This window comes from Phascolarctos cinereus, unplaced genomic scaffold (genome assembly GCF_003287225.1).
Source record: "Phascolarctos cinereus isolate Bilbo 61053 unplaced genomic scaffold, phaCin_HiC Scaffold_2;HRSCAF=192, whole genome shotgun sequence".
NCBI classification, from domain to species: Eukaryota; Metazoa; Chordata; class Mammalia; order Diprotodontia; family Phascolarctidae; genus Phascolarctos; species Phascolarctos cinereus.
In genome coordinates this window covers 315,922,550-315,948,677 of record NW_027555625.1, presented here as the reverse complement: position 1 = coordinate 315,948,677, position 26,128 = coordinate 315,922,550, and the positions used below count along the sequence as shown (strand labels likewise).

Genomic DNA, 26,128 nt, shown 5'->3' with positions numbered 1-26,128 from the left:
CCTCCTTGGCAATGTGAACTAGTTGTTAGAGAGGAGTATGAAGTTCCTTTGGGGAATAAGTATTAAGCATTGTCATTTGTGGTTCTCCCCATGACCTATAGAGATTTGTTCTAATGCTGCCCTGAGGCAGGGATGGCAAAGATTCTGCTTTCTGTGGTCACCATCCAACTTCTACTTCAAGGTGCATAAGCTTGGCTTGAAATTAACAACATTCCCTTTCTGGTTAAAGAGGTAATTTCAGGTAAGTCAATTACTTTTTCTCACTGGGCCTCAGTTTCTCCATCTGAAAATAATCTAATAAAACCTACCTCATAAAAGGGTTGCGAAGGAGGTCATATGTGTCTAAATGCATTGAAAAAGTGTGAGATCCTGAACAAATGTAAGGTACAATAATAAGAAACAGAGGGTGATGTGCTTGCATCCTCCCACGTGTCAGCCAGCAGCCTTGAACATTCCTGCCATGTGCTATCTGCAACTACTCCCTTCCCCTTGAGCCTGTTCACTGATGCTGTTGCCACAAGCTCCTGGTAGACCTAGAAATGGTAGAAATGGGCCCTCCCCATGCTATCCTGAGAGTTACAGAAGCATTTAAAAAGGACAACAAGGCAGGAAGATGAATCTGAGAGTAGAGACCTATCAAGATAATAATGAGAAGGCTTATTTTCTTCCAAGAGTTGGTAAGAAGAACTTGAATAAAGAGTGCCGGCCTATTGCAGGACCAGCTGAATTTGCAAAGTATAGGCAGAGCTGGTGCTAGGTGAAAATAAAAAGATGAAATATGGCTGAATTATCACTGTACAGACATTTCTAGGAAAGGAGGGTTGAAAGAAGGAGCTAGTTTTCTGCAATAGTTCTTTAAGTTCAACTAGGATGTCTGTCTTCCCAAACCATCCTTGGGAAATCATGCCTCCATCTTCAGGGATACTGGCATAAAGTTGAATATCTACTGACCCCAAGACTTGGGGCTTTGACTTCAAGGGAAACATAGAAGACATTTCAAAATCCCAAAGCAGAGTGTCATCCTTCTGTATATTCATTCTCATAACCCCACAGGGTTGAGCCCTGGAAAGAAAAAGTGTCCCTGGGAAAGCAAAAGAAACTCTTTGCATTTTTTGACATGGCATACAAATGCTTTGCCAGTGGAGACAGCAACAAGGTTGCCTGGTCTGTGTGCCACTTTATTGGGCAACACATTGTCAGTTGAGGATAGTTGAGGGGATTTAAACTTATCAATGAATGAGTGAGGTGAGGAGGCACACTAGCACACCAGAGCTTGTAGCCACAGTTGAGCAGGACCCTCCTCACAGTTCCAGAGTGGAAAAGAATGCTTGTAATCACTCACAGACCAGAGTACAGGCTAGGACAGTAGTACACGCATCTCATAGGATCATACCACCTTGGAATGAACTGAAAACTCTCAGGTCCCTGGAAGTATCTCTTGAAGCTCGAGACAATGCACACTCCACTCTGGAAGCAGAGCCCTACCTCAGCAAAAAGTCAAGGAACACGCTGGGAAAATAAGCAAACAGTGAAAAGAAAAAGCTTGGAGCATATGAAGTTACTATGGTGACAATGAAGATCAAAACACACAGAAGAAGACAACAAAGTCAAAGCTCCCACACCCAAAGCCTCCATGAAAATATGACTTGGTCTCTGGCCATGAAAGCACTCAAAAAGATTTTAAAAATCAGGCAAGTGAGGCAGGGAAAAACTGGGAAGAGAAATGAGAATGATGCAAGAAAATCATGGAAAAAGAGTCAACAGCTTGGTAAAGGAGACCCAAAAATATACTGAAGAAAATGACACCTTAAAAAATAAGACCAGGTCACTTGGCAAGAGTGGTAGAATAAGCCAAAGAAGAGAAGAATTGAAAAGCAGAGTTGGCCAAATAGTAAATGAGGTCCAAAAATACGATGAGGAGAAGAATGCCTTAGAAAGCAAAATTGGCCAAATGGAAAAGGAGGTTCAAAAGCTCACTGAAGAAAATAATTTCTTAAAAATTAATGTAGCAAATGGAAGCTAATGACCTTCTCAGAAATCAAGAAACAATAAAACAAAACCAAAAGAATGAAAAAAATAGATGACAATGTGAAATTTCTCAGTGGAAAAACAATTAACCTAGAAAATAGATCCAGTGGAGATAATTTAAAAAATGATTGGGCAACCTGAAAGCCGTGACTAAAAAAAAAGAGCCTAGTCATCATCTTTCAAGACATTATCAGAGGGGGTGGTGGTGGAGCCAAGATGGCGGAGGAAAAGCAGTGACTTGCTTGAGCTCTCCCCCAAACCCCTCCAAATACCTACAAAAATGGCTCTGAACAATTTCTAAAGCATCAGAACCCACAAAAAGACAAAGTGAAACAAATTTCCAGCCCAAGATAACTTGGATGGTTAATCAGAACGGTATATTGCACCAGGCTGGGAGAGGAACGCAGTTCAGCATGGGCACACAGACCTCAGCAAACCTGGAGGAGTCCTCAGAGGACTGAATTGTGGGTAGCTGTGGTGGTTTCCTGACTTCTCAATCCATGAACACCAAAGACAATTTAGAAGGTCAGTGGGAAAAGTCTGTGTCTGCAGTGGTGAGAGAGAGAAGCTTGGTGGTCTCAGCTCCAGTCCCCGCACTTGGCCCCAGGGATGTCACTGCTTCCTGAGCTTCTGGCCCACAGACTGAGGGGGAACCAGTTGCTGATCAGAGGGGGATTACAGGGATCTCTTTGCTGGTGCAGGATTCTCTTGCTTTGCTCATATTTGGATCTGGGTCACAGTTCTGGGTGGCAGTTCTGGGGCAAGGAGGAGTGTTGGCTTGGTGGAACTTGTAGTAGCAGTACAGATGAAATCCTCCTCACAGTTCCAAGACAGAAAAGAGTGCTTGTAGTCACTGATAGACCAGAACACAAGCCAGGAAAGCACTAAACACCTCACCCTCAATAATAAAACCTTGGAAGAACTGAAAATTTACATGTCCCTACAAGTATCTCTGAAAACAGCTGCAGAAAACCCCTGAAGCTTGGGACAGTCCATTCTCCACACTGCAAGCAGACCCCTAACTTAACAAAGAGTTTATAACTCAAGTAATTGGCTGGGAACATGACTAAGCTGCGCAAAAAGAGTCAGACTCTATTATCTTACTTTGGTGACAAAGAAGATCAAAACATACAACCAGAAGAAAGCAAGGTCAAAGCTCCTACATCCAAAGCCTCCAAGAAACACATGAATAAGTCCCAGGCCATAGAAGGGCTCAAAAAGCATTTTGAGAAGCAAGTAACAGAAGTAGAGGAAAAACAGAGAGGAATGCTAAAGGAGACCCCAAAAATACTGAAGAAAATAACACCTCAAAAAATAGCCTGAACCAAATGGCAAAAGAGGTCCAAAAAGCCGATGAGGAGAACAATGCCTTAAAAAGCAAAATTGGCCAAATGGAAAAGGAAGCCCAAAAGCTTACTAAAGAAAATACTCCCTTAAAAATTAGAATGGAGCAATTGGAAGCCAGTGACTTTATGAGAAATCAAGACACCATAAAACAAAGTCAAAAGAATGAAAAAATAGAAGAGAATGTAAAATATCTCATTGGAAAAACAACTGACCTGGAAAATAGATCCAGGAGAGGGAATTTAAAAATTATTTGACTATCTGAAAGCCATGATCAGAAAAAGAGCCTAGACATCATCTTTCAAGAAATTATCAAAAAACAAATATAAAAAGAAATTATCAAGGGAAACTGCCCTGATATTTTAGAACCAGAGGGCAAAATAGAAATTGAAAGAATCCACCAATCACCTCCTGAAAGAGATCCTGCAAGAAAAACTCCTAGGAATATTGTAGCCAAATTCCAGAGTTCCCAGGAGAAGGAGAAAATATTGCAAGCAGCCAGAAAGAAACAATTCAAGCATTGTGGAAACACAGTCAGGATAACACAAGATTTAACAGCTTCTACATTAAGGGACTGTAGGCCTTGGAATATAGTATTGCAGAGGGCAAAGGAGTTACAACCAAGAATCATCTACCCAGCAAAACTGAGTATAATCCTTCAGGGAAATAAATGGATATTCAGTAAAATAGGGGACTTTCAAGTATTCTTGATGAAAAGACCAGAGCTGAATAGAAAATTTGACTCTCAAATACAAGACTCAAGAAAAACACGAAGAGATAAACAAGAAAGGGAAATCACAAGGGACTTATTAAGATTGAACGGTTACATTCCTGCATGGAAAGATAATATTTGTAACTCATGAGACCTTTCTCAATATTAAGGTAGTTGGAGGGAAAAAATTATATGTATGTATGGATAGATAGATACATAGATAGATAGATAGATAGATAGAGGGCCCAAGGTGAGTTGAAGATGAAGGGATGATATACGGAGAATAAAATTAAGGGATGGGAGAGGATTATACTGGGAGAAGGAGAAAGGGAGAGATAGAATGGGGTAAATTATCTCACATAAAACTGACAAGAAAAGGCTTTTACAGTGGAATGGAAATAGGGGAAGGTGAGAGGGAATGAATGAATTTTATTCTCATCAAATTTGGCTTAAGGAGCGAATAACATACACACTCAATTGGGTATGGAGAGCTATATTGCCTTACAGGAAAATATGGGAGAAGGAGATGAGAGAGCAGGGGGATAATAGAGGGGAGGGCAGAGTGAAGGAGGTGGTAATCAGAAACAAACACTTCTAAGGAAAGACAGGGTCAAAAAAGAAAATAGAATAAATGGGGCAGGGGGCAGGATGGGATTAAGGGAAATAGACTAAGTTTTTCACAACATGACTACTATGGAAGTGTTTTGCATGACTACACATATATAACCTGTATGGAGTTGCTTGCCTTCTCAAGGAGGTTGGGTGGGGATGGAGGAAGGGAGAAAATTTGCAACTCAAAGTTTTAGAAAGAAATGTTAAGAAAAATTGTTTTCACATGCAACTGGGAAATAAGATATACAGGAAATGAGGTAGTATAGAAATCTATCCTGCCCTACAGGAAAACTGACAAGGAAGGAGATAAGAGGAGGGAGGGCAGATTAGGGGAAGGGGTATTCAGAATGCATGCCAACTTGAGGTGGGGGAAAGGATGAGATGGGGAGAAAATTTGGAATTCAAAACCTTGTGGAAGTGAATGTTGAAAACTGCAAATAAATAGATTTTAAAAATAAAAATATTCATTATTATAAATTCATTATTTAGTAAAAAATTGTAGGGAAAACTGGAAAGCAGTATGGCAGAAATTGGCATAAACCAATATCTCACACAATTTACCAAGATCAGGTCAAGATGGATACATGACCTAGATACAAAGAGAAATTTTACAAGAAAATTAGAAGAACATGGAACATATTACTTATCAGACTTATGGATATGCAAACAATTTATTAATGAACAAGAGATACAGAGCCAAGTTAGGTATAAAATGAATAATTTCAATTACATTAAATTAAAAAGGTTTTGTACAAATAAGAAAATGCAGCTAAGTTCAGAAGAAAAGCAGAAAATTGGGGGAAATTTTTATAGACAGTTTCTCAGATAAAGATCTCACACCTAAATATATAAAAAACTTTGTTAGTCTGTAAGAATACAAGTTATTCCCCAACTGATCAATAGTCAAAGGATGTAAGTAAGCAGTTTTCCAATGAAGAAATAATATCAATTTATGGTCATATAAAAAAATTGAATTGAAACAACCTTGAGATATGTTATACCTACCAGATTGGCTAAAATTATAGAAAGAGAGAGTGACAAATGTTGGAGGGGATGTGAAAAACTTGAGACACTTATCTTTGGTGAAATTGTGAACTTCTCTAACCATTTTGGAAAGGAATCTGGAATTATACCCAAAGACTTATCCAACTACCTATACCTTTTGACTCAGTAATAACAGTATTTCGTCTATTTCCAAACATAATCAGGGAAAAAGGAAAAGGAAAAGAACCCATATGTTTGAAAATGTTTATAAGAGCTCTGTTTGTGTAGCAAAGAGCTGAAAATTGTGGGAATGCCCATCAATTGAAAAATGGCTGAACAAGTTGTGGTATGTGATTGTGATGGAATACTGCTGTGCTGTAACAAATGATTAGTTCAATGATTTGATTTGACTTTTTAAATATTTATTGATGGGTTTATTTTTTCATTTTTTTTAAATTTTTAGGTAATTGGGGTTAAGTGACTTGCCCTGGGTCACACACAGTTAGTAAGTGTCAAGTGTTTGGTCTGAGACCACATTTCAACTCTGGTCCTCTTCATTCCAGAGACAGTGCTCTATCCACTGCAGCACCTAGCTGCCCCCTTATTTATTTATTTAAAAAAAATTTCCCCAGTTCCAGGTAAAAAAATTTTAACATTCATTTTTACAATTTTGAGTTCCAAATTCTCTCCCTTCCTCCCTCCCCGCCAACTCACCCACTGAGAAGGCAAGCAGTTTGATATAGGTCATACATGTGTAGTCATGCAAAACGTATCCATAATAGTCATGTTGTGAAAGAAACACGGACCAAAAAATCCTGCAGAAAAATCAAGAAATTAAATAAATAAAGTATGCTTCAGTCTGTATTCAGACAGCATCAGTCCTTTCTATGGGGATGGATACCATTTTTCATCCTAAGTCTTTCAGAGTTATCTTGGATCGTTGTATTGCTGAGAAGAGCCAAGTCATTCACAGCTGATCGTCCTACAGTAATACTGTTACTTTGTACATAGTATATGTCACTTTGCATCATCTCATGCAAGTCTTCTCAGGTTTTTCTGAGAGCATTCTACTCATTGTTTCTTATAGGTCTATAGTATTCCATCATATTTACATACCACAACTTGTTCAGCCTTCTCCAATTGATGGGCATCCACTCGATTTCTAACTGATTGCCCCCAGAAACGAGCTATTATAAATCAGTTTTTACATATACATCCTTTTCCTTTTTTCCGTGTCTTTTGGAATAGAGACCAAGTAGTGGTATTGCTTAGTCAAAGCGTAGGCATGGTTTTATGAGCTCAGCGATTTTAGAAAAACACGGAAAGACTTGCACGAAATAGTGAAAAGAGAAATGAGCGGAACCAACAGAACATTGTATACAGAAACAGCAATATTGTTTTAAGAATGACTTTGAGAGAATAAGGTATTTTGACCATTATAAATACTCAAATTAGCGATGAAGAAAGATGCTATCTGCATTCAGAGAAAGAGCTGATAAAAAGAAGTATGTATAAAATAATTTTACATGCATACCTACATACACACACTTTATTTGTGTCCAATGGCAGCCATCTTTAAGATAGGGGAAGGGAAGGAAAAAAAAGCAATTTATATGATAATTTTGTTGTATATTTGAAAGGAATAGCAAGTTGTGCATAGTAGATTTGCAGTTTCATGTGCAGTTTCATCTTTTTTATTCTACTATCTTCTGAAAATGCTTTTTTTATTCCGTAAATTAAAATTAAAATAAACTTTAAAAGAAATTCTACTCAGCTCTGTTCTCTTCATGAGGAATGCTTGAAAATTCTCTGTTTCATTATACGTATGCATATATTCCTTCTGTAGAATTATATTCAGTTTTGCTAGGTAGATTGTGGTTGGTTTCAAGTCTATTTCTCTTGCCTTTTGGAATGTAGTATTCTAAGCTCTCCACTTCTTCACTGTGGTATTTTTAAGTCTTTTGTAATTCTGACTCGATATCCTTGATACCTGACCTGCTTCTTCCTGGCTCCTTGCAGTATTGTTCCTTTGACATGGAAGCTTTGGATTTTAGGTATAATGTTTCTGTGAGTTTTCATTTTGGGTTTCTTTTGAAATGTCATTTCTATTTTCACTTTGCCTTCTTATTCAGATGTGTTTGGAGAGTTTTCTTTCATGATTTATTAGAATATTATATCCAGACGTATTTTCTGTTCATGACTTTCAAGCAGTCCAATGATTCTTAATTTCTCTATCTTTTATCTGTTTTCCAGGTCAGTTTTTCTTTTTCTTTTTTAATATAAAGTACTTTATATTTTCTTCTTTTCTTCAGGCTTTTTTGTTGCTTAATTATTTTTAGTTATGTCTGCCTCTTTGTGACTTATTTTGGGGTTTTCTTGGCAAATATACTGGCAAAGTGGTTTGCCATTTCCTTTTCCAGCTGATTTTACAGATGAGGAAAGTGCAGTAAATAGAATTAAGTGACTTGTTCAGGGTCACACAGCTAGTGCTTAAAGTGTTTAAAAGCCTCCCGTGGTATTATAATAAATCAATTTTCATTTCTTTACTTACTTATCCACCTTTACTTCCCAGATGAGACTTTGTATAATGGCCAGGTGCCGTCCACCTCTGACAGCACTGCTGTAGCTTTGTATGATCCTGGCCTCTTCATCTGGGCTGCTACTGCATTGTTTGAGTGTCAAGTGCTATGTTCTTCAAATATCACCAGCATGGCTTGAACCATGATGGTGCAAATTTTCAACCACCTATCAGAAATCTAATCAGTTATACAACCTGATTACTGTCCTCATGGACTTTCTAGGGCACAGAAGTCTTCTTACCTATGGGTAGCACTTTACTAGACATTAGTTGGCCTGAGCCCCTGTCAGATAGCAGAAAGGCTCAACATAGTAAGAGTGACAGTAGCACTGACCTAGAACTATAGTGTCTTGGGCGAACCCTCACCAATGTCCTGGCTTTGTTCTGGCCCTGGGGCTGAGTACCTGCCCACCTTAGTTGTCTTGCACTGCTGGTCCCATTCTATTGTGAGCTCTGAGGTCTGAATCCACGATCTAGGTCCCTCTGGACAATATCAGACGATTGGCCTGGGCCCAGGCTGCATCTTCTATCTGCTCTGTTTGATCCAATATTGAGGGCCCAGCCCTGTTCTTAGCCCTGGGGATTATCTGGTTGACTCTTTCAAGAAGGTATCTGTAATAGAAATTTGAGAAATTTCTGGGAGAGCACCTGAGCTTCCCCATTATTATTGTGCTGTAAGAAATACAGTGGTGCGCTCATATTTAACAGCTAATTCTCCAAGAAAAAGTAGTACACATGAAAGATTCTAAGTTTAAAGCACATTTTAAACATTTTCCCCATCACTGTCTTTAGTCTAAAAATCAACAAAACAATAAATCAAACTCTAATTTGTAGCATTTGCTGATTTCTGAGGTTAAATGATGCTCACACTGAAAATTTAATACTCACTTCACAGGTTTGAGCTGCCTTTAGCAGACTTCTGAATAAGGACACGTTGAATACAGAGAAACATAGAAAGGCTTATATGTACTGATTCAAAGTGAAGTAAAGAGAGCCAGAAGAACAATGTACACAATGACTATAATGTATGAATGGACAGAAACTTCATCAAAAAATTGAAACCGAACATTAAGAAATTATATGGAACAAATTTGGCCTCAAGGAAGAGATATGAGAAGAAATCTCCACTTGCTTTTGTTCAGAGATGCAGGCACATGTGTGTGGGATATTGCACATACCATTACATTTCTTTCTATGTATTGATTACTTTACTGAATTTCTTTCATCTACTTCCTTCTTTTCTTTTTCTCTCCTACAACAGTTATAAGATGGATTTCTGGGAGTCAGGAAGAGATAAAAGAAAAAATCTAGGCAATTTAAAAGCCATAATATCAATTAAAAATCTATTTTTAAATATTCATAGGGTATTTGAATTGTTTTCCTCATAGTTGCTTCTTTTGAGAAATCTTATATGACTTGAGCATGGGAATGGAAAACATTTTATCAGAAAAGGGAATTTTAGGCCATAATTTTCTTTCCTGTTGCCTCTCCTTCCATCCCTACTATAAAATCAGGGCAAGGATAGTGTTAAATTCTTAAGATACATCTAGTTCAACTAATTCATATTGAGGCCATGAGCACTTAACTTTTCCGATGCTAGTAATTACCCAATGGTAATTAGCAACTATGATATTTAGAACCCTTCATGTTAAAGATGAGGGGAATGAGGCCCAGTGAGGTTAAATAACTCATACAATGTCACACAAATAGGAAACAAGACCTGTGTGCCCTAACAGTCTTCTTGCACTTTCACGTTCAACACCTTAAACCCTCCCTAGGCTCTAAACTATCCCTTCTCTGGAACTATAGATAATTCATGCCATTGTATAGTGAGGACTTGAGTTCAAATTCTAATTCCCCTACTCACAAGTGAAGCCCCTACCTATAGAATCCTAAGCTCAAAAGACTGGTAATAGCATTGCCCTGCTTCTTGAGTCATATGAATTTCTAATTAAGAACATAGCTGAAGTGTTAGAGTACACTTAATAAAGTATTTTACGAATGCAATTAAAAGAACTTTAAACAGAAGAAATAGGAGAGGACCAGAGATTCAGATTTGAAAAGGACCTTAGAGGAAGGGACCATAGAATCCAACCCCTTCAATTTAGAGCTAAGTAAACTGAGCTACAGATAAGATTTGCTCTGTTTGACCTTAGAGGGAAGAATCTGGAGCAAGTGAACTTTCAGAGGTAAAATGAGGTTTGATGTAAGTTAAATTTTCCTAATTATTAGAGCTATCCAAAAGTAGAACTGGGTGCTTCGTGAGTGGTGGCTTTCCCCATGTTGGACACCTTCAAAGAGCATTGGATGACCACTTGTCACAGCTATATGTTCTAGTACCCTGTGGGGATCTCTGCAGGGTATAGGTTACAGTAGGTGACCTCTGAGATCCCTTTGCAACACTCAGATTTGAGGTTCTTTGAAATAAGTTATGTAAATAATTTCTGGAGTGAAAGGCAGATAGTCTAATGGGGTCCTGGATCCCAGGAGATGTTTTTGAACTCTGGAGAATTCATTAAGATGTTTGGGCAAGAACACCTCTATTCCACCGTCTCTTCCAGGAATGAGAGCTGCAAAAAGGAGGCTGGTTTCTCTATTCTAAGTCCTGGTCACTTTTCCAATTCCTTCCTACCTTAGCCTTTCAACAAAATGAGGCAGTGGATGGAAAACCTTGATGACAGTTCACCCTGACTCCTAGTTTACTGCCCTGAACAACTCATCCATTCTGACCAATATGTGACTTCCTCTTTTCATGATGAACATGCATCCCACCACAGAGAATGACGTAGAAGTCGAAATGTAAAGCAAGTTCTCTATTTTGGGATTGTCACCTGCCTTACCAACTCCTTTAGGATTCCTCCCTACACGCCACAAATCTGATCCCTCTCACTGCAAGAAACTCCTCTTCATTAAAGCTGCAAGTCTCAAATGACAGAGAGGCTAACAGTGACATCTCTTTAATTTGCTTATCACTCATCTTGCCTCTCCCTTCTGGCAATGTGATCATCAATTATTGACTTTGGAGGATGCTTGGAAGCATCATGAGTAACATGTTCCAAACCACCTTTTGAAATCCGTCATGAGACTGAGTTTCCGGCTTCATCTGGCTGGTCTTACTATATAAGGGCCCCTGGTAGGCAGAGTCTTACAGGAGGAGGAAGAGAAGGAAATTCAGATTCCTGCTGCAACTCCTTGGAGACATCCAGGTGAGACCCACCAGCCCAGCTCTACCCTCTCCGGGGCCCTCGACTGAGGGCAAGAAGTCCCTTTACTGCTCACATCCCACAGGGGCCTTTAGAGACCATCCTGGCCCAAACCTCTTCATGCCTCTAATCCTAGCTTAGAGTATCAGAATGATATCAGTATCAGATGATATCAGGATGAATATCAGAATGAGGAATTTCTCAAGGATTTTCTTGTAATCCATTTGGTCATGTGCAACCAGTCTTAGTGAGGCTCTTTTAAATCAAACAGGGTTGATGGATTCCAAGGACAATAAACGTTTGCTGGGATTGTAAAAATTGACCAATATTGCTTTGTAAGTGACATAGATGCTGCTAAAACCTGACTGGGTCACCTTGGTCAAGTCCCTCTCTCTCCTGGAGTCTTAGTTCTTTTCTTTTCTCTATAAAATGAGACAGTTAGACTAGATCTTCTCTAAGCTCCTGTGTGGTTTGGACGTTTTGGTCAAAAATTCAATTTAAATGTCCTAGGACTTTAGAAATGAGGAACTGGAAGATTTCTCCATAAGAGCTTTCTCTTTGAGCTAAAGGATGAAACCTCTAAAGCTCTAGTTGATTCAGTTTACTTGCTGTCAGGATGATGTGTAAGGCTTACTACCCTACGTGATCCAAGCTACAGAGTGAGTGACTTTGACTGGAGCCCAAACACTTGCTTGTATATTCAGAAAGGGGCTGCAAACAGAATAAAAATCATTGGGCCATGTATTGATTTCCAGACATTTGTACAAGACCTTGAGGTTTGTACCGCTGGGATCCTAGAATGTCAGAGTTGGACCACGCAATAGTATAATTCCTGATGCAGAGTCAGTGTTAGGGATGCAGGAGGGTCTTAGGACTTCTGACTCCCAGGTCATTTACCCCACACCACGCATCCTGTCTGACTATGCAGCTCTGACAGTAGCATGACTTCATGGGAACCCCAGGAGAACTAGAGGAGAGTCATAGGAAGCAGGCACTGATAATATTATGGGGAGTTGCTAGAAACATGAAATCAGTGGTTTTAATTTTAAAAAAAAGTGAAAATGGTACTCTGCATGACAAATCAGAAATATCTGGAATTCTCTCCATAAGGACTGGCAACAGATGAAAATATGGATTCAAGAAAGACTGATAAACTCAAGGGGTTTTCATCCATTTTGTATAGAGAAACATGTCATGTGGGAAGGGTCTAAGATGGGTGTGTGTGTGAGACAATACCCCACCATGCTCCCTCAAATATTCCACACGGAGGTTCAGGAGAGAAATTGTCCTCAGCTGGAAGTACTGGGAGGGGTTTGGAGGTGGAAGGGACATGGATTTCTTCTCTTCTTTAGTCACCATGTTGTTTTAAGTCTTTATCTTTGCCTTAGTCTAAATAGAACTAACCATGTGATTCTTTAGAGAATTCTAACAATCCTAAGCATGTATAGAGGGAGAATCCTACTTTCAAGCTGTGTCCCAATGAATATATTGTCAAAAATAATGGCTTCTTCTTTGCATATTAGACATGAAGACCCTGATGCTGTTAGGACTTGTGCTCTTGTGTGGCCAGTTCTCACTGAGCTTGGCCCAGGAGGAAGAACAAGGCTCAAAGGTCATCTCAGAGGTTGCTGCTAGTAAGTTCCCATCTTACTTAGGCCTGATCCCTTTCCAGGAGACCCCAGGCCTGAAGTGAAAAGACCACTGGGACAGAGGGCGATAAGAATAGGAGATGTCTGTGACCTTGGGAGGTAGGATGGGAGGAGGTTGTTGGTGAGACCACGATTGGCAAAACCTTGGAGCCAGTCCAGGGGAAGAGGAGAGGAAGAGAAGGGCCTACTGATTCACATATAACCTCCTCCTCAAATATCCTCATCACCACAGACGTTGAGATGGTGCTGACTATGCAGACATTTACATAACTGACATCAACAGAGGTCAAGTGATCTAGCCAGGGTCACACAGTTAGTGTCTGAAGCTAGGATTGAACTCATGTCTTTCTGACTCCAGGCCCAGGGCTCTCTCCACCATGCCACTTAGCTGCCTAGGCAGAGGGAAGAGTAAGATCCCTCCCCTTCCACAAGACGTATGAGTATGTTTGCTTCTACCCATCTGGGAGAACGTGGCTCAGTGTAGCCTTGGGTTTGGAGTCAGAGAATGTGAGTTCCATCCAGCCACTAGGCTAGGAAAGCTGTTCTTCTTTTCTGTATGACATAGAACAAGTCTCTTCCTCTCTTGAGCCTCAGAGGTTTCATTCCTAAAAGGCTGCTGGGGCTGGAGGAGAGTGCCATTGAAAGTGCTCAGACATTGGATGTTGGGATATGGGTCTTGAAAATGAATGAGACCAACCTATTTCTAGCATCATAGGAGCAAAGCCAATAGAGCTGTGAGGGACAGTGGAGGGTAAATAATCCAGTGTCTCACTTGCATGAGGAGAAACCTGAGGCCCAGAGAGAACCAGACAACTAGGTAGGAAGTAGCCAGCAGAGCTGGGCTTCAAATCCACTTCCTCGGACCCCAAATCCAGGGCTGCCGCCATGACATCAGCATGCCCTCCTTCCTCTCTAAGCAAGAGTCAAACTTGAAATCCTTTTCCAGGTATGCAGAATAGTCTGAAAAATGCTGTGGAAGACCTCAGCAAGCTGGACTTGATAAAAGAACTTGAGAACACACCAGTTATTGGAGATGTCCTGAAGACAACGAAAATAATTGTTGGGAATATAGTTTCGTGAGTCCATCTTTCTGATAAAGTCATGCTCCAATTCAAATGTGGGCATCAAGCAATCTCCCAGAGTGGGACTTAGGACAGCACAACTTAGAAAAGAGTTTCAGTGAATAGAGGGAGGCGTTCAAGAACCCATCTATGGAGCAATGGGGCAAACCACAGGAGACAGGGTGGGGAGCGGGATATTGACAGCTGGACCCTCCTCCATTGGATCTGCTTAATCATGCCTCCATTTCCCATGGTGATCTCAATGGCCTAGATTAGACATCGGATTATGGCTGCGCACCAATGTCCTCGTTCAAAATCTGTGATTCATTTGGGTGAAAACATTTTCTTTTCTGTCCTCAGAGACCACTTATCTGTTTAAGAGAGGAGTAACATTTAGGAATGGTTGGGTTTGGGGTTGAAGATGTGTCAGGAAAGGGTTTGGTCTATGAAAGTTATTAATTAGTGACACTCTCTCTCTCTCTCTCTCTCTCTCTCTCTCTCTCTCTCTCTCTCTCTCTCTCTCTCTCTCTGTACAGGTTCAACATTAACCATGCCCAACTCCTGAAAATTTCCCTTCAAGAAAATCAAGACACAGAGAGTCTCTCTCTCAGCGTGCCCTTGGATGTCTCTCTGAGTTTGAACACGTAAGTGATTCTTCTGAGTCCTGCAGGGCCCATTCAATGGCATGTGGAACCTTGGAGGGGGTATTCACATGGCACAACCAGATCTCTATAGTTGCAGTGTTTCCTGAGCAAATCCACCAGGATGAAGTTGGCAAGCGAGCAAGGCAAAGAGAATGGAGGGAGGCACACTATCTCACAGGGTTATTGGAAGGAAAGTGCTCTGGCAATCAAGAATCACCAGGGAAGTGTGCAGAATTCCTATGACTGCTATCATTCCTGTGAGCTCATTCTGCTCATCTTCCTTGATGGAGATCAGGAAGAAGCAGTTTAATGACAAGATACAAAGCTGCTCTTTTTCTTTTAGGGTCATTTCAGAGCACGATAAAAAATCCCTTTCTGTACATGACTAGGAGTACCACAATTCTTAATGTCTTCATGTTGGGATGCTCATTACTTCTCTGGCCAGCACCTCATTTCTGGTTTGGGTTGGGAAGAAGAGACTAGAATTGGCCATATGTCTTTCTTGCCATAACAAGGGGAAGCAGCAGAATCTTGGGGCAAGGATTTTCCCTGTGATATTGAGCACTGTGCAAAACCTCTGTTTCCTTCTCTATAAAATGGGCATAATAACATTGAGTCTGTCAACCAAGCAGGTCTCTCATGAGAACCAAATAAGGGAATAAATAGAAAAGTGCTTTGTTAAAGGCTTGCAAAGGGAGTCTCAAGCTGAGTCAATGTGGGAGATGTTTAGGATCGGTACTGTTTTCCCGGGTTTGGGTCCTCAGTTTACCTTCCTCTCTCTTTAGTTTCCATGATGACATTGGGTAAACAGTGGGATTCTTTTTCTACATTCCATATCTTCTTTCTTTAGACGGCTTTTTAAGACGATTGATGTCTCTCTAAATGCGAAGACATCACTTGAACTCACAACTGAAAAGGATGAAGATGGAGGAGCTCACTTGGTTGTTTCCAAATGTCAGACAAGCCCTCAACTTCTTGAAATCTCAGCCAAGAGAACGTGAGTCACCCAAGAGCTGTGTGTGTGTGGGGGGGGTCCCTGGTAGCATCTAATTCGTGTACTTGGTAGATACACTTCTGTGTTTCCATTCCTTCGCCCCACGGCCCTCAAAGAGGATGGGGCACTCTCCTGGGTCACAGGAGACCTCATTTCATGTCTTCTCTGGTACACCAAATCCCAAAAGGGATCCCGGGGTAGCTTGCAAAATGGACATTTTCTGTCTCGGTCAGAGAAACATCATACTAAGGACACCATGTAATATGGAGTGGGAGGATTGGGGAAATGAACGGTAAGGATGAGGTCTGGGGACTCTGCCGAAGAAAAGCTAATTTCTTCTAAGAGAGGGAACAGAAAAGAAGGCTTGCCTAACTGCAATGGAGGGAGTGATATGGGCCAGGACAGGGACAAGAGAGTTACAGGAATGATTTCAGGATTGGGCTAGAGACTGTATGCTCCAAATGAGAAGATTTAAAGGGATGTTAAGGTCCTGAGGGGCCGGACCATAGTGTCTTTTCCTTGAGTTGATGTAAGCATCTGAGACAACAGGGAAAATGATGAAGTGGGAGACACAAATTGTGGATTTGTGCTCGCACCTTTGTCATTTCTTCTCCATTGGACATCAGCCCAGTCCCCATTCTTCTGGGGGCCTGATTCAGGTTTATAAAATAGGGTCAGTTTTTGCCACAAAGCCATCGTGATTCTTCTGAATTGGGTCACACAGGAAAAAGTGCCTTCTATAACGGTCTAGCCCTCTCAAACTTCTGAGATTTTATTACGAATGCCTGTATTTCTCTCTTCCTTACTTTCTTCTCTCGTAAGAGATACACACATGATCCACAGCCTGTTAGACTGTGAGCTTCACGGGTGTGAGGCCTTTATTGATCCTTCAGGATCCAGAATACTTCTCTGCTCACGATAGCTACTGTATAATCATTTTCTGAAAACAAGAATGAAGCTTCTCTGGGACTCTGGCATCAGAATGACAGACTTTTGGGATAATTGTTCCATTCTGGCTCGAGAGGCTTTTAGCTCTGACCCTAAACCGGCTCCAAAGACATGATGGAAAACTCTATCACACTCTCCCTACCTCCATCTAATACATACTACTCCCTTTGGGCAAACAGAACAAGAGTGGACATGGAACTCCAGCTGGGACCAGCACATGTGGGCTCCAGCCTCTGTTTGAATACTTAGCATCCCTGTGACCTCAGATGACCCACTGACCCTCCGTTTCCTCACCTCTAGAAATGAAGGGGGTTTGAGTGAATGCAGTTTCATTCCTTAAGCATTTCTCAAGTTTCTCCTAAGTGTCTGGTGCAGGGTTGGACTAAATGACTTTGAAAGACCCTTCCAATTAGGAATCCTATAAATGAATATCCTGATACAAGAGGGCTTCTCTCTGGCTCCGGGAGACAGACTCTGTCCAGAAGCACCCAACCTCAGGTCTCAGTTATGTTTTCCTGGCTGAGTTAGTGAGACTTCTCACAGGGACAGAGCAATCCTGCCACATAGCACTTCCCTGGGGCCTGCTGAGCTGTTTCCCATAGGGTTAGGAAGCTTCTGGAGGGAGGGGATTTACCTGGGATCGTCGGCCACTGGCAGCACACTGACGCTCAGTTTCTTCTTCCTTTAGGGGGCTCTTTGGGCTGGGAGTAGAAGTATCTGAGACCGTGAGCAACCTGGCTCAGCTGACGGTCAACCAATTAGTAAGTGTGAAGATTTGGTCTGATTACTTAAAGCCAGATTTGTTGTTTTTAGACAGTGCAAAGAGGACTCAACTAGGAGTCCCAAGGCTGGGGATCTGGCCTATGTTTGGTGTCTGCCTTATGGCGTGGAGTGAGGTGAGCCCCTTCCCCTCTTTAAGATGGTGGGTGATTAGGCAAGATTGTGTCTAAGATTCCTTACAGTTCTGGCATCCACCCTGTGGCCTACTTGCTGTCCGTGAAGTCAGGCTGAGCTAAACATTCTCAAGTGTGATGGGTCCACAGGCCCAATTCCAGGTCAGCTAGGCTTGGTGATGACCCCTGTTGCCACCTTTACCCTCTGGCCCTGTTCCCTTGCCTGATGCCCTCATGCTCATCTATCCCTCCTGCAGGCCTGCCCTTTGATCACAACTGCAGTAAAATTGGTGCCTCCAGCACTGGTAGACAGCTTGCAGAGTAAGTATCTGCTCTCGCCAATCCTTCTCCTCTATCTACGATGGGCTGAGTTACCCAGACTAACTTCCTTTGTGCCGTCATTGAACTGGAGTTTTAAGGATTTCATACCAAGAACTAGTAGCCTTGACTGCTTATTGTTACTTTTTTCTTATAGTTCTAACCTGCCCTCTTCCCCAATGGAGTGACTGAGAACTGAGTCAAAGCAGCAGGTGGATGACTGTTCCTTAGACGTCTTAGAATTCCCAGGAAAATCCTGGTTCAGAGCCTCCAGCCCTCTGACTGCCAAGGGGCTGGCCACAGTCTATGATATTCAAAGGTTTCCCGAGCTGTGAGAACTAAATTGTCCCATGCTCCCAAGCATTCTGCCTTTCTCAAAATTCAATGAGTGACTAATTGAATGAGTGACTAACTCCTAATGTCAGTGTATAGGGATGTCTGTCCCACGAACTGCTATTATTTGTTTCTTTTGTGAAGCCCAGATCTCTCTCATCAGAGTCACTGCACTGGGAAGGGACTGTGCAGTGACAGTGTAGACCTATTCCAGTTCCCTCAGCCCTGCCCTCTAGAAGATGCCTTTCTTTTCCCTTCTTTTCCAAAACTAGAACTGGTAGAAGCCCCGCAGTCTCTCTCGTTCCCCTTGACTCTATCTCATCTGAATCACATGTTCTTTCTTTTAGATGTGGTACGTGGGAACGTGAGTGTTACTGTGTAATTCTTCATTACATGGACAATAACTTCCCTCCTTCCCCAAGGGTGTAAGTGTTGCATTGAAAGTTGCATATTCTCTTTTGATTCACTGAATTTGCAAATAATTTTTTTTCCCCCAGGAACAGAGGATCTAAGAATTTTGGAATCTAGAACTCTTGGGGGGAGAGGAGGAGAGAATGTATTGACTGAGTGTTTATTATGTATCAGGCTCCATATTAAACACTGTGGGTATCATTACAAACCAGCGACTCAATGCCTATCCTCAAGGAACTTGCATTCTATTCAGGGATGACATCACCTGCAGGAGATCTGGGGAATGAGTGGGAATGCAGGCTTGGTCTAGAGATTCTTAAGCTATCAGATGGATATCTAGTTGCTGGCAGGACGAGGTGCAGATTCTCATCCCAGTGTCCTGGAACCCAGGCAAAGTAGGAAACAAAGACTCCTAAAAATTTAGAGCCATAAAAGGACTTAAGAAAGGCACCTAGGCCAGTGTTCATCTGAAGGTAGACTCTCATGCTCTACAATAGCTCCCAAAAGGAATAAGAGCCTGACTGATAGGATTAGATTGGTTGGATGAGAAAGAAATGGAATAATACATAAGATTCTGAATGTCAGAACAGCTCACAAAGATGGCAGTCTTATTTGTTGCATTTTCCCCTGACAGAAGCCCCTCTTGCTCTTCTTTTCCTTCTGCCTGAAGCCATTTAAAGCCAGAGGACAACTTACTGGATCTCGTGTCTGATGAGAAAAATCCTTTCCCTCTGCTGACCCTTGCCATGGTCTCCTTGCCTGGAGTTATTGGAGCCACTTTCCTTGCGTGAAGACTCTCTCTGGATGGTGTGTTCCTTCCACCTGCTTTTCCTTACAATAAACTTCCCAGTATTTCAGCATGAGCAGAGTGGTCACTGCTTATTTTCCCCTCCCCTGGTTAAATCCTCTCCACTTGGGAATAACTGAGGCTGAGCTTGTGTTTCTCGTGGAAGCTCTCAAGGGAAGGGACTGAGTCCAGCACTCAGAATGGCTTAATGCACCTCCTTGCTGCACTTGGCTCATAAGTTATGGGTATCAGTCAAGTCAGAGCTATAACTAGGAATTCTGGCAGTTGGAGAAAATTCATTTTAACGTGCGTGTGGTTGGGGGAGAAGAGGTTTGAAGTTGTGAGCTGTTGTGCATAAGGCAAACCAAGACTGGAACTCTTGGGAGTTCAGGAGAGTGAGAAACAAGGTAGGAGGGAGAGAGTATTGAAAACCATACAAGTACTGGACTGGCGCTGAAGTCTATGAGTGAGGTCCTGAATGTGCTGGGAAAGACAGAGCATGACATGGAGTTTTAAGGGGACGACTCCTAAAATCTGGAGAAGACTTAGTAAAACCTGATCAATGAGAAGATGTCCTTTGCTGAGTGGTGGTGCCAAAGGGAAGGCACGACAGCGGCAGAGGGTCTTAAAGGCCTTATCAGTCCTTCCTATGGTCCTCATAGTTCTGGGAATGTAAGACAGTTGAAGGACCAGCCATCTTAGAAGAGGGTAGCAAGAGAAAGAGTGACTTTAGGAAAAAGGTCGGGGATCACCAGAAGATGAAAGAATGGAAGGGGAAATAATGGAAGATAAAAGAGCATTTGTTTAGTGTGAAGGATGTTTCTTTTTTTTTTTTCCTTTCAGCCAAAGACAAGATTTATTAGAACATTCATCATATTGGCCAGACTCTTAAGGAATCAAAGCATTTGCATTGGTAATGCAATCGGGCCAGATCTTAAGAATCTGAGCAGTGGCCAGATTTTAAGAATCTGAGCACCTTAAGGAGACAAGGTGAACCTTATATACAGAAAGACCGTGGGAGGGTTCTAGGAGTGACCAAGTAGTTCAGGGTGACTGGTGGAGGGGTGTAAGGAGAATCTGGATGGGAGTGGCCAGTAAGCTGGGGTGAACAGAACGCCAGGGACCTGGACCACGTGGCCAAGGGAGAATGGAGTCTAGATAGTGTTAGAAAAATCTGAAACAAAAATGTACTACAGTGAGTGAGTGAAAGAAAGTCTTTATTACGTTTCTCGTGAGAGAAGTGGGTACAATGCACTTTAGTAACACGTGGGCACTGGTTCAGTGGTAGAATCAACTTTTAAACTGTTAGTAAGATCCATACTCCACCCATCAGGGCTCCTATTGGTCTAGTTCATCTGAGTTACACCCTTCCTGGACAGCCCACCTCATGTTCGTCTATGTTCTGTTAACTCTACCCACTTCATGGGTCCCATGTTCAAAAATGGTGGCTATCTCTGCCCTTGGGGTGTTTCAGTTCATATTCAATAAGCTTATTAAGCAAGTGCAGTGGAGAAAAGCCTTTGACAAGTTGAAGCCCTGTCCTTGAAGCTGGCTGGTTGCAACCAGTTTAGCCTCTAGGTTTTTTCTTAAGAACCAGTTGTTTATAGAAAAGTTTGGGGTACTTTCTGATTGGTTGAGGGACAATCCACAAGATCTTAGAATTCCCTATCCTGCTGTGGAAGCCTAACCCCCTACAATCTTTCTTACAATTCCTCCCTTTTCTTTTCTAGTAAAGATCTGGCTTCCACACATTCCCAATTTCCTTATCCTCTAATCTCTTTAACATGATTTCACATTCCCCATCCCTGGGGAAAGTCTCATTGGTACTTTCAATCAACATCCTTATATTGCCAGAGCCTGCCCTCTGAACTCCCACTGTGTGTTCTACTGGGATAATCTTAGTGAGGGACATCCCTAGCAATTGTTGTACCAGTCCTCTAATGCATGGAACTATACAACATCCTACAACATTTCAACCACAACTAGGTTAGCGAGAATGGATACAGCCATTCCTTTTCCATTTGCCAAGCCAGGATTCTAACTATCCCTTTAATCAACTATCTATCCCAGAGTTTTCTGCTAACTCCTCAGCTAAAGTAGTTGAACCTTGCAGTGCCTTAGTGACAGTTCTATGTGGGGCTGTGCTGCTGGACAACATTTCATCAAGGGATTTTGAGCAACAATATGGGAGAAGAAAGGGAGGAATTGACCGACGCATTGACAAATTAAAGAGGGGGCAGTCCCCTTATTAAGTACAGATACAGAGACCCAAAGTAAAGATAAATTGTCCATTTAAAGCTTCAGAAGTCTCTTCTCATACAGCGGTCTGACACTCTGGACATCATCTGGTGAAGTCCTCTGGTCTAAGTGCCGTTCAAACAGTGTCCAGCAGACTCTCTCCTTGTAGACATCCGTGGAGGATGTTTCTTAAGAGCACGGTATAAAAGATGCAAAAGAGGATAGTGACTGGGGAGAATTAAGGCTGAAGATGGAGACAGTGACTGGTCTTTGACACCTTAGTAACTCACATCTTTCACCAAACACCAACTTCCACCTTTTATGGAGAGCACCCTATGTATGACACTTCCCCAGAGCAGGGAGAACGCTGGTGGCTTGACAGATTTGTGCAGAAGAAGGTTGGGACAGCCACAGGATCTTGGGGTTGCAGCCAAGGTGCTGGTGATGGGGGGCACTGACTGCGGGGAGTGGATCTAGGGCAAAGGAGATACACTTGCTGTCCATGAAGTCTGATTGGCCTGTGCTAATTTCACCTCTGAGTCCTTCCTTAGTGACTAAGCAGTTGTGCCAGTATATCAATTAACCTTTCTGGACCAGTTTCTGCATGGAGACAATAAAAGGCATTTGCTCATTGATTTGATCTCCTCATAATTTACCTCCCTTTCCTGACTAATGACGGGAGAAGCATTGGACATCAGACAAGGAGAAACAAATGCACCACAATTTCTCTTCTCAAATATCCCAATTCCCTGTTGTCTTCTAGCACTAGCAGATCACAAGAAAATAATCCACATGAGGGGATCCTCTTGGGCTGCCCATGCAGTGCAGTGACACATTTCTTTGAACCCTCAAGGCTTATTTGGGTTTTTCCTCTATTCCGTTCATCTCATTTTTCCCCCTAAAGACAATTAGGTGTGGGCAAGCAGACAATCTACTAGTAATATACATTGCCTTTCCCTTTCCTTAAATACTGCCTGGAAAAGCAGGGCTGTTAATCACAGTAGACTGCACCTGCCCTTCCTCTCTGGTTTGGGTTTTCTTCAGTTCTTCAGAGAACCAATAGTATTTCTTTTTGGTCTGTTTTCTTTTTCCAGTATAATTTTATTTTTTCTTTTTGTAACCTTTTTTATTTTAGACTGAAATACACAATAAAAGAATAGGAACCATAAACTTAAATGTTAAAACAAATACAAAGTAAAAAGCAAAAGGGACATATCATATGCAAAGGAGAATGTAAGAGAGGATTCAACCTATATAGCAATAAATTTCCATTTCAAAAAAGCCTATGTAATTAATGCTACTAAGTGAGTTGTTGACAGCTATCCATCTTTTCTTTGCTTCTTTGTAAATCTTCTTTTGTTGTCTCTTCCTCTTTCTCATTTCCTACAAGCCTTTCTGAATTTCTCATAAACCTTCCACGTTATAATTTTTATTCATTTACATTTCAATTAATTTTATTTTCCTGAAGATCTGCTTTCTCTCCCTCCCTTTAACCCTACCTCCATTTGGAAAGCAAAAGTAAGAAAATGTGTCTTAGCAGGTCCTCTATCCAAGCAAAACAATTTCCATAATTGGTAGTGCAAGGAAAAAAAGTCTCACTCTACACTCTGAGTCTATCACCTCTCTGTCAGTATCTGTGTAATGTATTTTAGCATGAGTTTTCTGGAACTCTGTTTGTTACCATGTCGATAAGAATGCCTGAATCTTTCAAAGTTGTTGTTTTGTTTTTCTTTTACCTTTGCAATGATGTTGTTATTGTACAAATTGTTCTCCTAGTTCTCCTTGTTTCACAATGAATCCATATGTAGGAGTCATCCCAGGTTCTTCTGTAACCATTGTCTTCATAACTTCTTAAAAACAAAATCATATCAGTATATTCATATGCCAGAACTTGTTCAATCACTTTACAATTGATGGGCTCTCCCAATGTTTCCAAATTCTTTTCCACCACAAAATGAGCTGCTATAAATATTTTTGTATATGTGGGTCTTTTCCACCAATCTTTGATCTCTTTTGTTATAGGCCTAGTAGTGATATCACTGGGTCATAAGATCCACACATTTTCCTAACTTGGGGACACAGTTTCCAACGTGCTTTCCACAATGTCTATACCAGTTGACAGTTCAACCCATGGTGTTTTCAAGTACCTAGACTCAAGAAAATCAGAAAAAAAGTGAAGAAGAAAGGGATATCAAAAGGGACTCAGTAAGGTTAAGCTGTTTCCATTCCTACATGAGAAGATGACACTTGTAACTCATAAAATTTTCCTATTATTCGGGCAGTTAGTCAGAGTATACCTAGACAGAGGGCACAAGTGTGATTTGCATGTTTTAAAGTACCTAGTGTTCCACAGCCCTTCCAAGATTTGTATTTTTCCTTTTTTCGGTCAATTTTGCTAATCTTATATCTGCGTAGTGGAACTTAAGAGTTGCTTTAATTTGTATTTCCATATTCATTGGTGATTTAAAACATTTTTCATGTGCCTGCTGATGACTTTGATGTTTTCCTCTGAAAGATCTCCTATTCATCAATTGGGGAATGGCTCTTATTTATGTGAATTTGAATCTGTTCCCTACATACCTGAGAAATGAGATCCTGATCAGTGAAAGTTGCTGCAAAGAATTTTACCCTTTAACCTGCTTCTCTTCTATTTTTATTTGTACTGGCATTGTTTGTGCAGTATCTTTTTAAAAAATTTTATGTAATCAACAGTGTTTATTTTACCTTCCATGATCTCTGCCTTTACAAAATAATCATTTGGTGTTTTGACTGGTATAGCATTGAATAAATTATTTCATGAAATAATGTTCTAATTTGTTTTTATGAGATTGGCCCTCTCTGTTCATGAGAAATTCATTTTTCTCCCTTTATTTACATCAGCTTGTATCTCTGTGAAGAGTATAGTAGAAGAATGTCCATCTACTTCCTGTGTGTGGGTCTGGACATGTACACTCCCAAGTCTTTTCTATTTCCTGTACTTATTTTTGATAGGGTATATGAATGTAATAGAATGTTACTGTAGCCATAAAATAATAGACAAAATATAGTTTGAAATACCAATGGAAATACTTTTATGAATTGATACATAATAAAGCACAAGAGTAATTTAAACTATAATACCAATATTATAAAAACAAAAAAATTTGGAAGTAAATAAGAAGTCTGATCAAATATGATTCTAAAGGAGCAATGAAGAAGAAAACTCTACATAAATGAAAGGTAGTGAAAAGATGAACTGATATGCAGAATAATTTATAAATATTTCAACATAAGTAATATGATAATGTTTTGCCTGTTTACCTTATGCGATTCAAGGTTTTTCCTTCCTTCCTTCTTTCATCCTTCCTTCCTTTTCTCTCTTCCCCTCTTCTTTCCTTCCTTCTCCAATCTCTTTGTTCCTCTTTCTGTCTCTCCTTTACTTCTTCAGTGGGTGGAACAAGGTGGAATGAACAAGAAAAAACTGAAAATTTGAAAGTCAAAATAAGAAAGTAACAAAAATGTTTTTTAAAAAAATTAGATCCTTACCTTTAGCCAGTTTCCTAATTTTCTTCTAAATTTAACCACATTTGTTTTTTCTGAAAAATTTATATTATATAATCAAAATTGTTCATAGTGTGTTGTGCAATCCTCTCTATTCCTTGTTTTGTCTTGAACTATTCCTCATTCTATAAATTCAAAAGATCACTTTTTTCCTTGCTCCTCTAATCTGTTTATGATATCATTCTTTGTATCCAAATCTTATATCCATTTGGGGACATAGACTGACCAACGGACAAACACAGAAATAGATTAACTAGTACTCATTTACAATGTGTGAGGCACAGTGCTAAGCATTAAGAATATAAAGCCAACAAAACATAACGGTCCGTGCATCTAAGAAGCTTATATTTTAATAGATGAAAACAAAAACAAAAAAAAACCCAAAGATGTGCCTAGAAAGTGGGAGGGGAAGTCACCAAGATTATCTGCATAGGCAAAATAGCTAGTGGGGAGCTGAAATAGGCAAAAGAGTGACCTGGAAGAGAAGCAATTGGAATGCTATTTCTAGCACTAGATCATACAGAAGAGAGGCAGCTTGGTGGTGGTGAATGCGTTTTAGCATTGCACTTGGAGTCAGAAAGATGTGACCCCCAGGGGGCAGTGAGGTGGCACAGTGGATAGAACACCAGCCCTGGATTCAGGAAGACCTGAGTTCAAATCTGGCCTCAGATACATAACAGTTACTAGCTGTGTGACCCTAGGCAAGTCACTTAACCCCATTGCCTAGCCAAAAAAAAAAAAAGATGTGACCTCCAGTATGACTTCAGATTGTTACTAGCTATGTGATGGTGGGCAAGGCCCTTCATCTCTGTCTCACTCAGTTTCTTCATCTGTAAAATGGGAATAATAAC

At 40.8% G+C, this 26,128-nt stretch overlaps 1 protein-coding gene across 3 annotated transcripts; it reads left to right on the top strand.

Moving 5' to 3' along the window:
• Positions 1-11,385: 11,385 nt before the first annotated feature.
• On the top strand, positions 11,386-19,570 carry LOC110211321 (BPI fold-containing family A member 1-like). Of its 3 annotated transcripts, none has more exons than XM_078149082.1 (9): positions 11,386-11,464; positions 12,985-13,095; positions 14,057-14,186; positions 14,708-14,815; positions 15,666-15,812; positions 17,446-17,518; positions 17,908-17,971; positions 18,649-18,726; positions 19,383-19,570. In XM_078149082.1, exons 2-8 carry the CDS (start codon positions 12,987-12,989, stop codon positions 18,681-18,683), a joined length of 666 nt encoding a protein of 221 aa, XP_078005208.1. In that variant the 5' UTR covers positions 11,386-11,464; positions 12,985-12,986; the 3' UTR covers positions 18,684-18,726; positions 19,383-19,570. The 3 variants fall into 3 exon arrangements, with proteins under 3 accessions (XP_078005208.1, XP_020846205.1, XP_078005207.1); XM_020990546.2 differs by having other exon boundaries at positions 19,347-19,570; XM_078149081.1 differs by having other exon boundaries at positions 11,429-11,513; positions 19,347-19,570.
• Positions 19,571-26,128: the final 6,558 nt, after the last annotated feature.

Bases quoted from the DNA above. Each gene is read 5' to 3' on its own strand.
- LOC110211321 (XM_078149082.1), top strand. From the start codon at position 12,987: ATGAAGACCCTGATGCTGTTAGGACTTGTGCTCTTGTGTGGCCAGTTC. The intron at 13,096-14,056 runs GTAAGTTCCCAT...ATCCTTTTCCAG, and splicing joins CATCTCAGAGGTTGCTGCTA to GTATGCAGAATAGTCTGAAA. The intron at 15,813-17,445 runs GTGAGTCACCCA...TTCTTCCTTTAG, and splicing joins GAAATCTCAGCCAAGAGAAC to GGGGCTCTTTGGGCTGGGAG.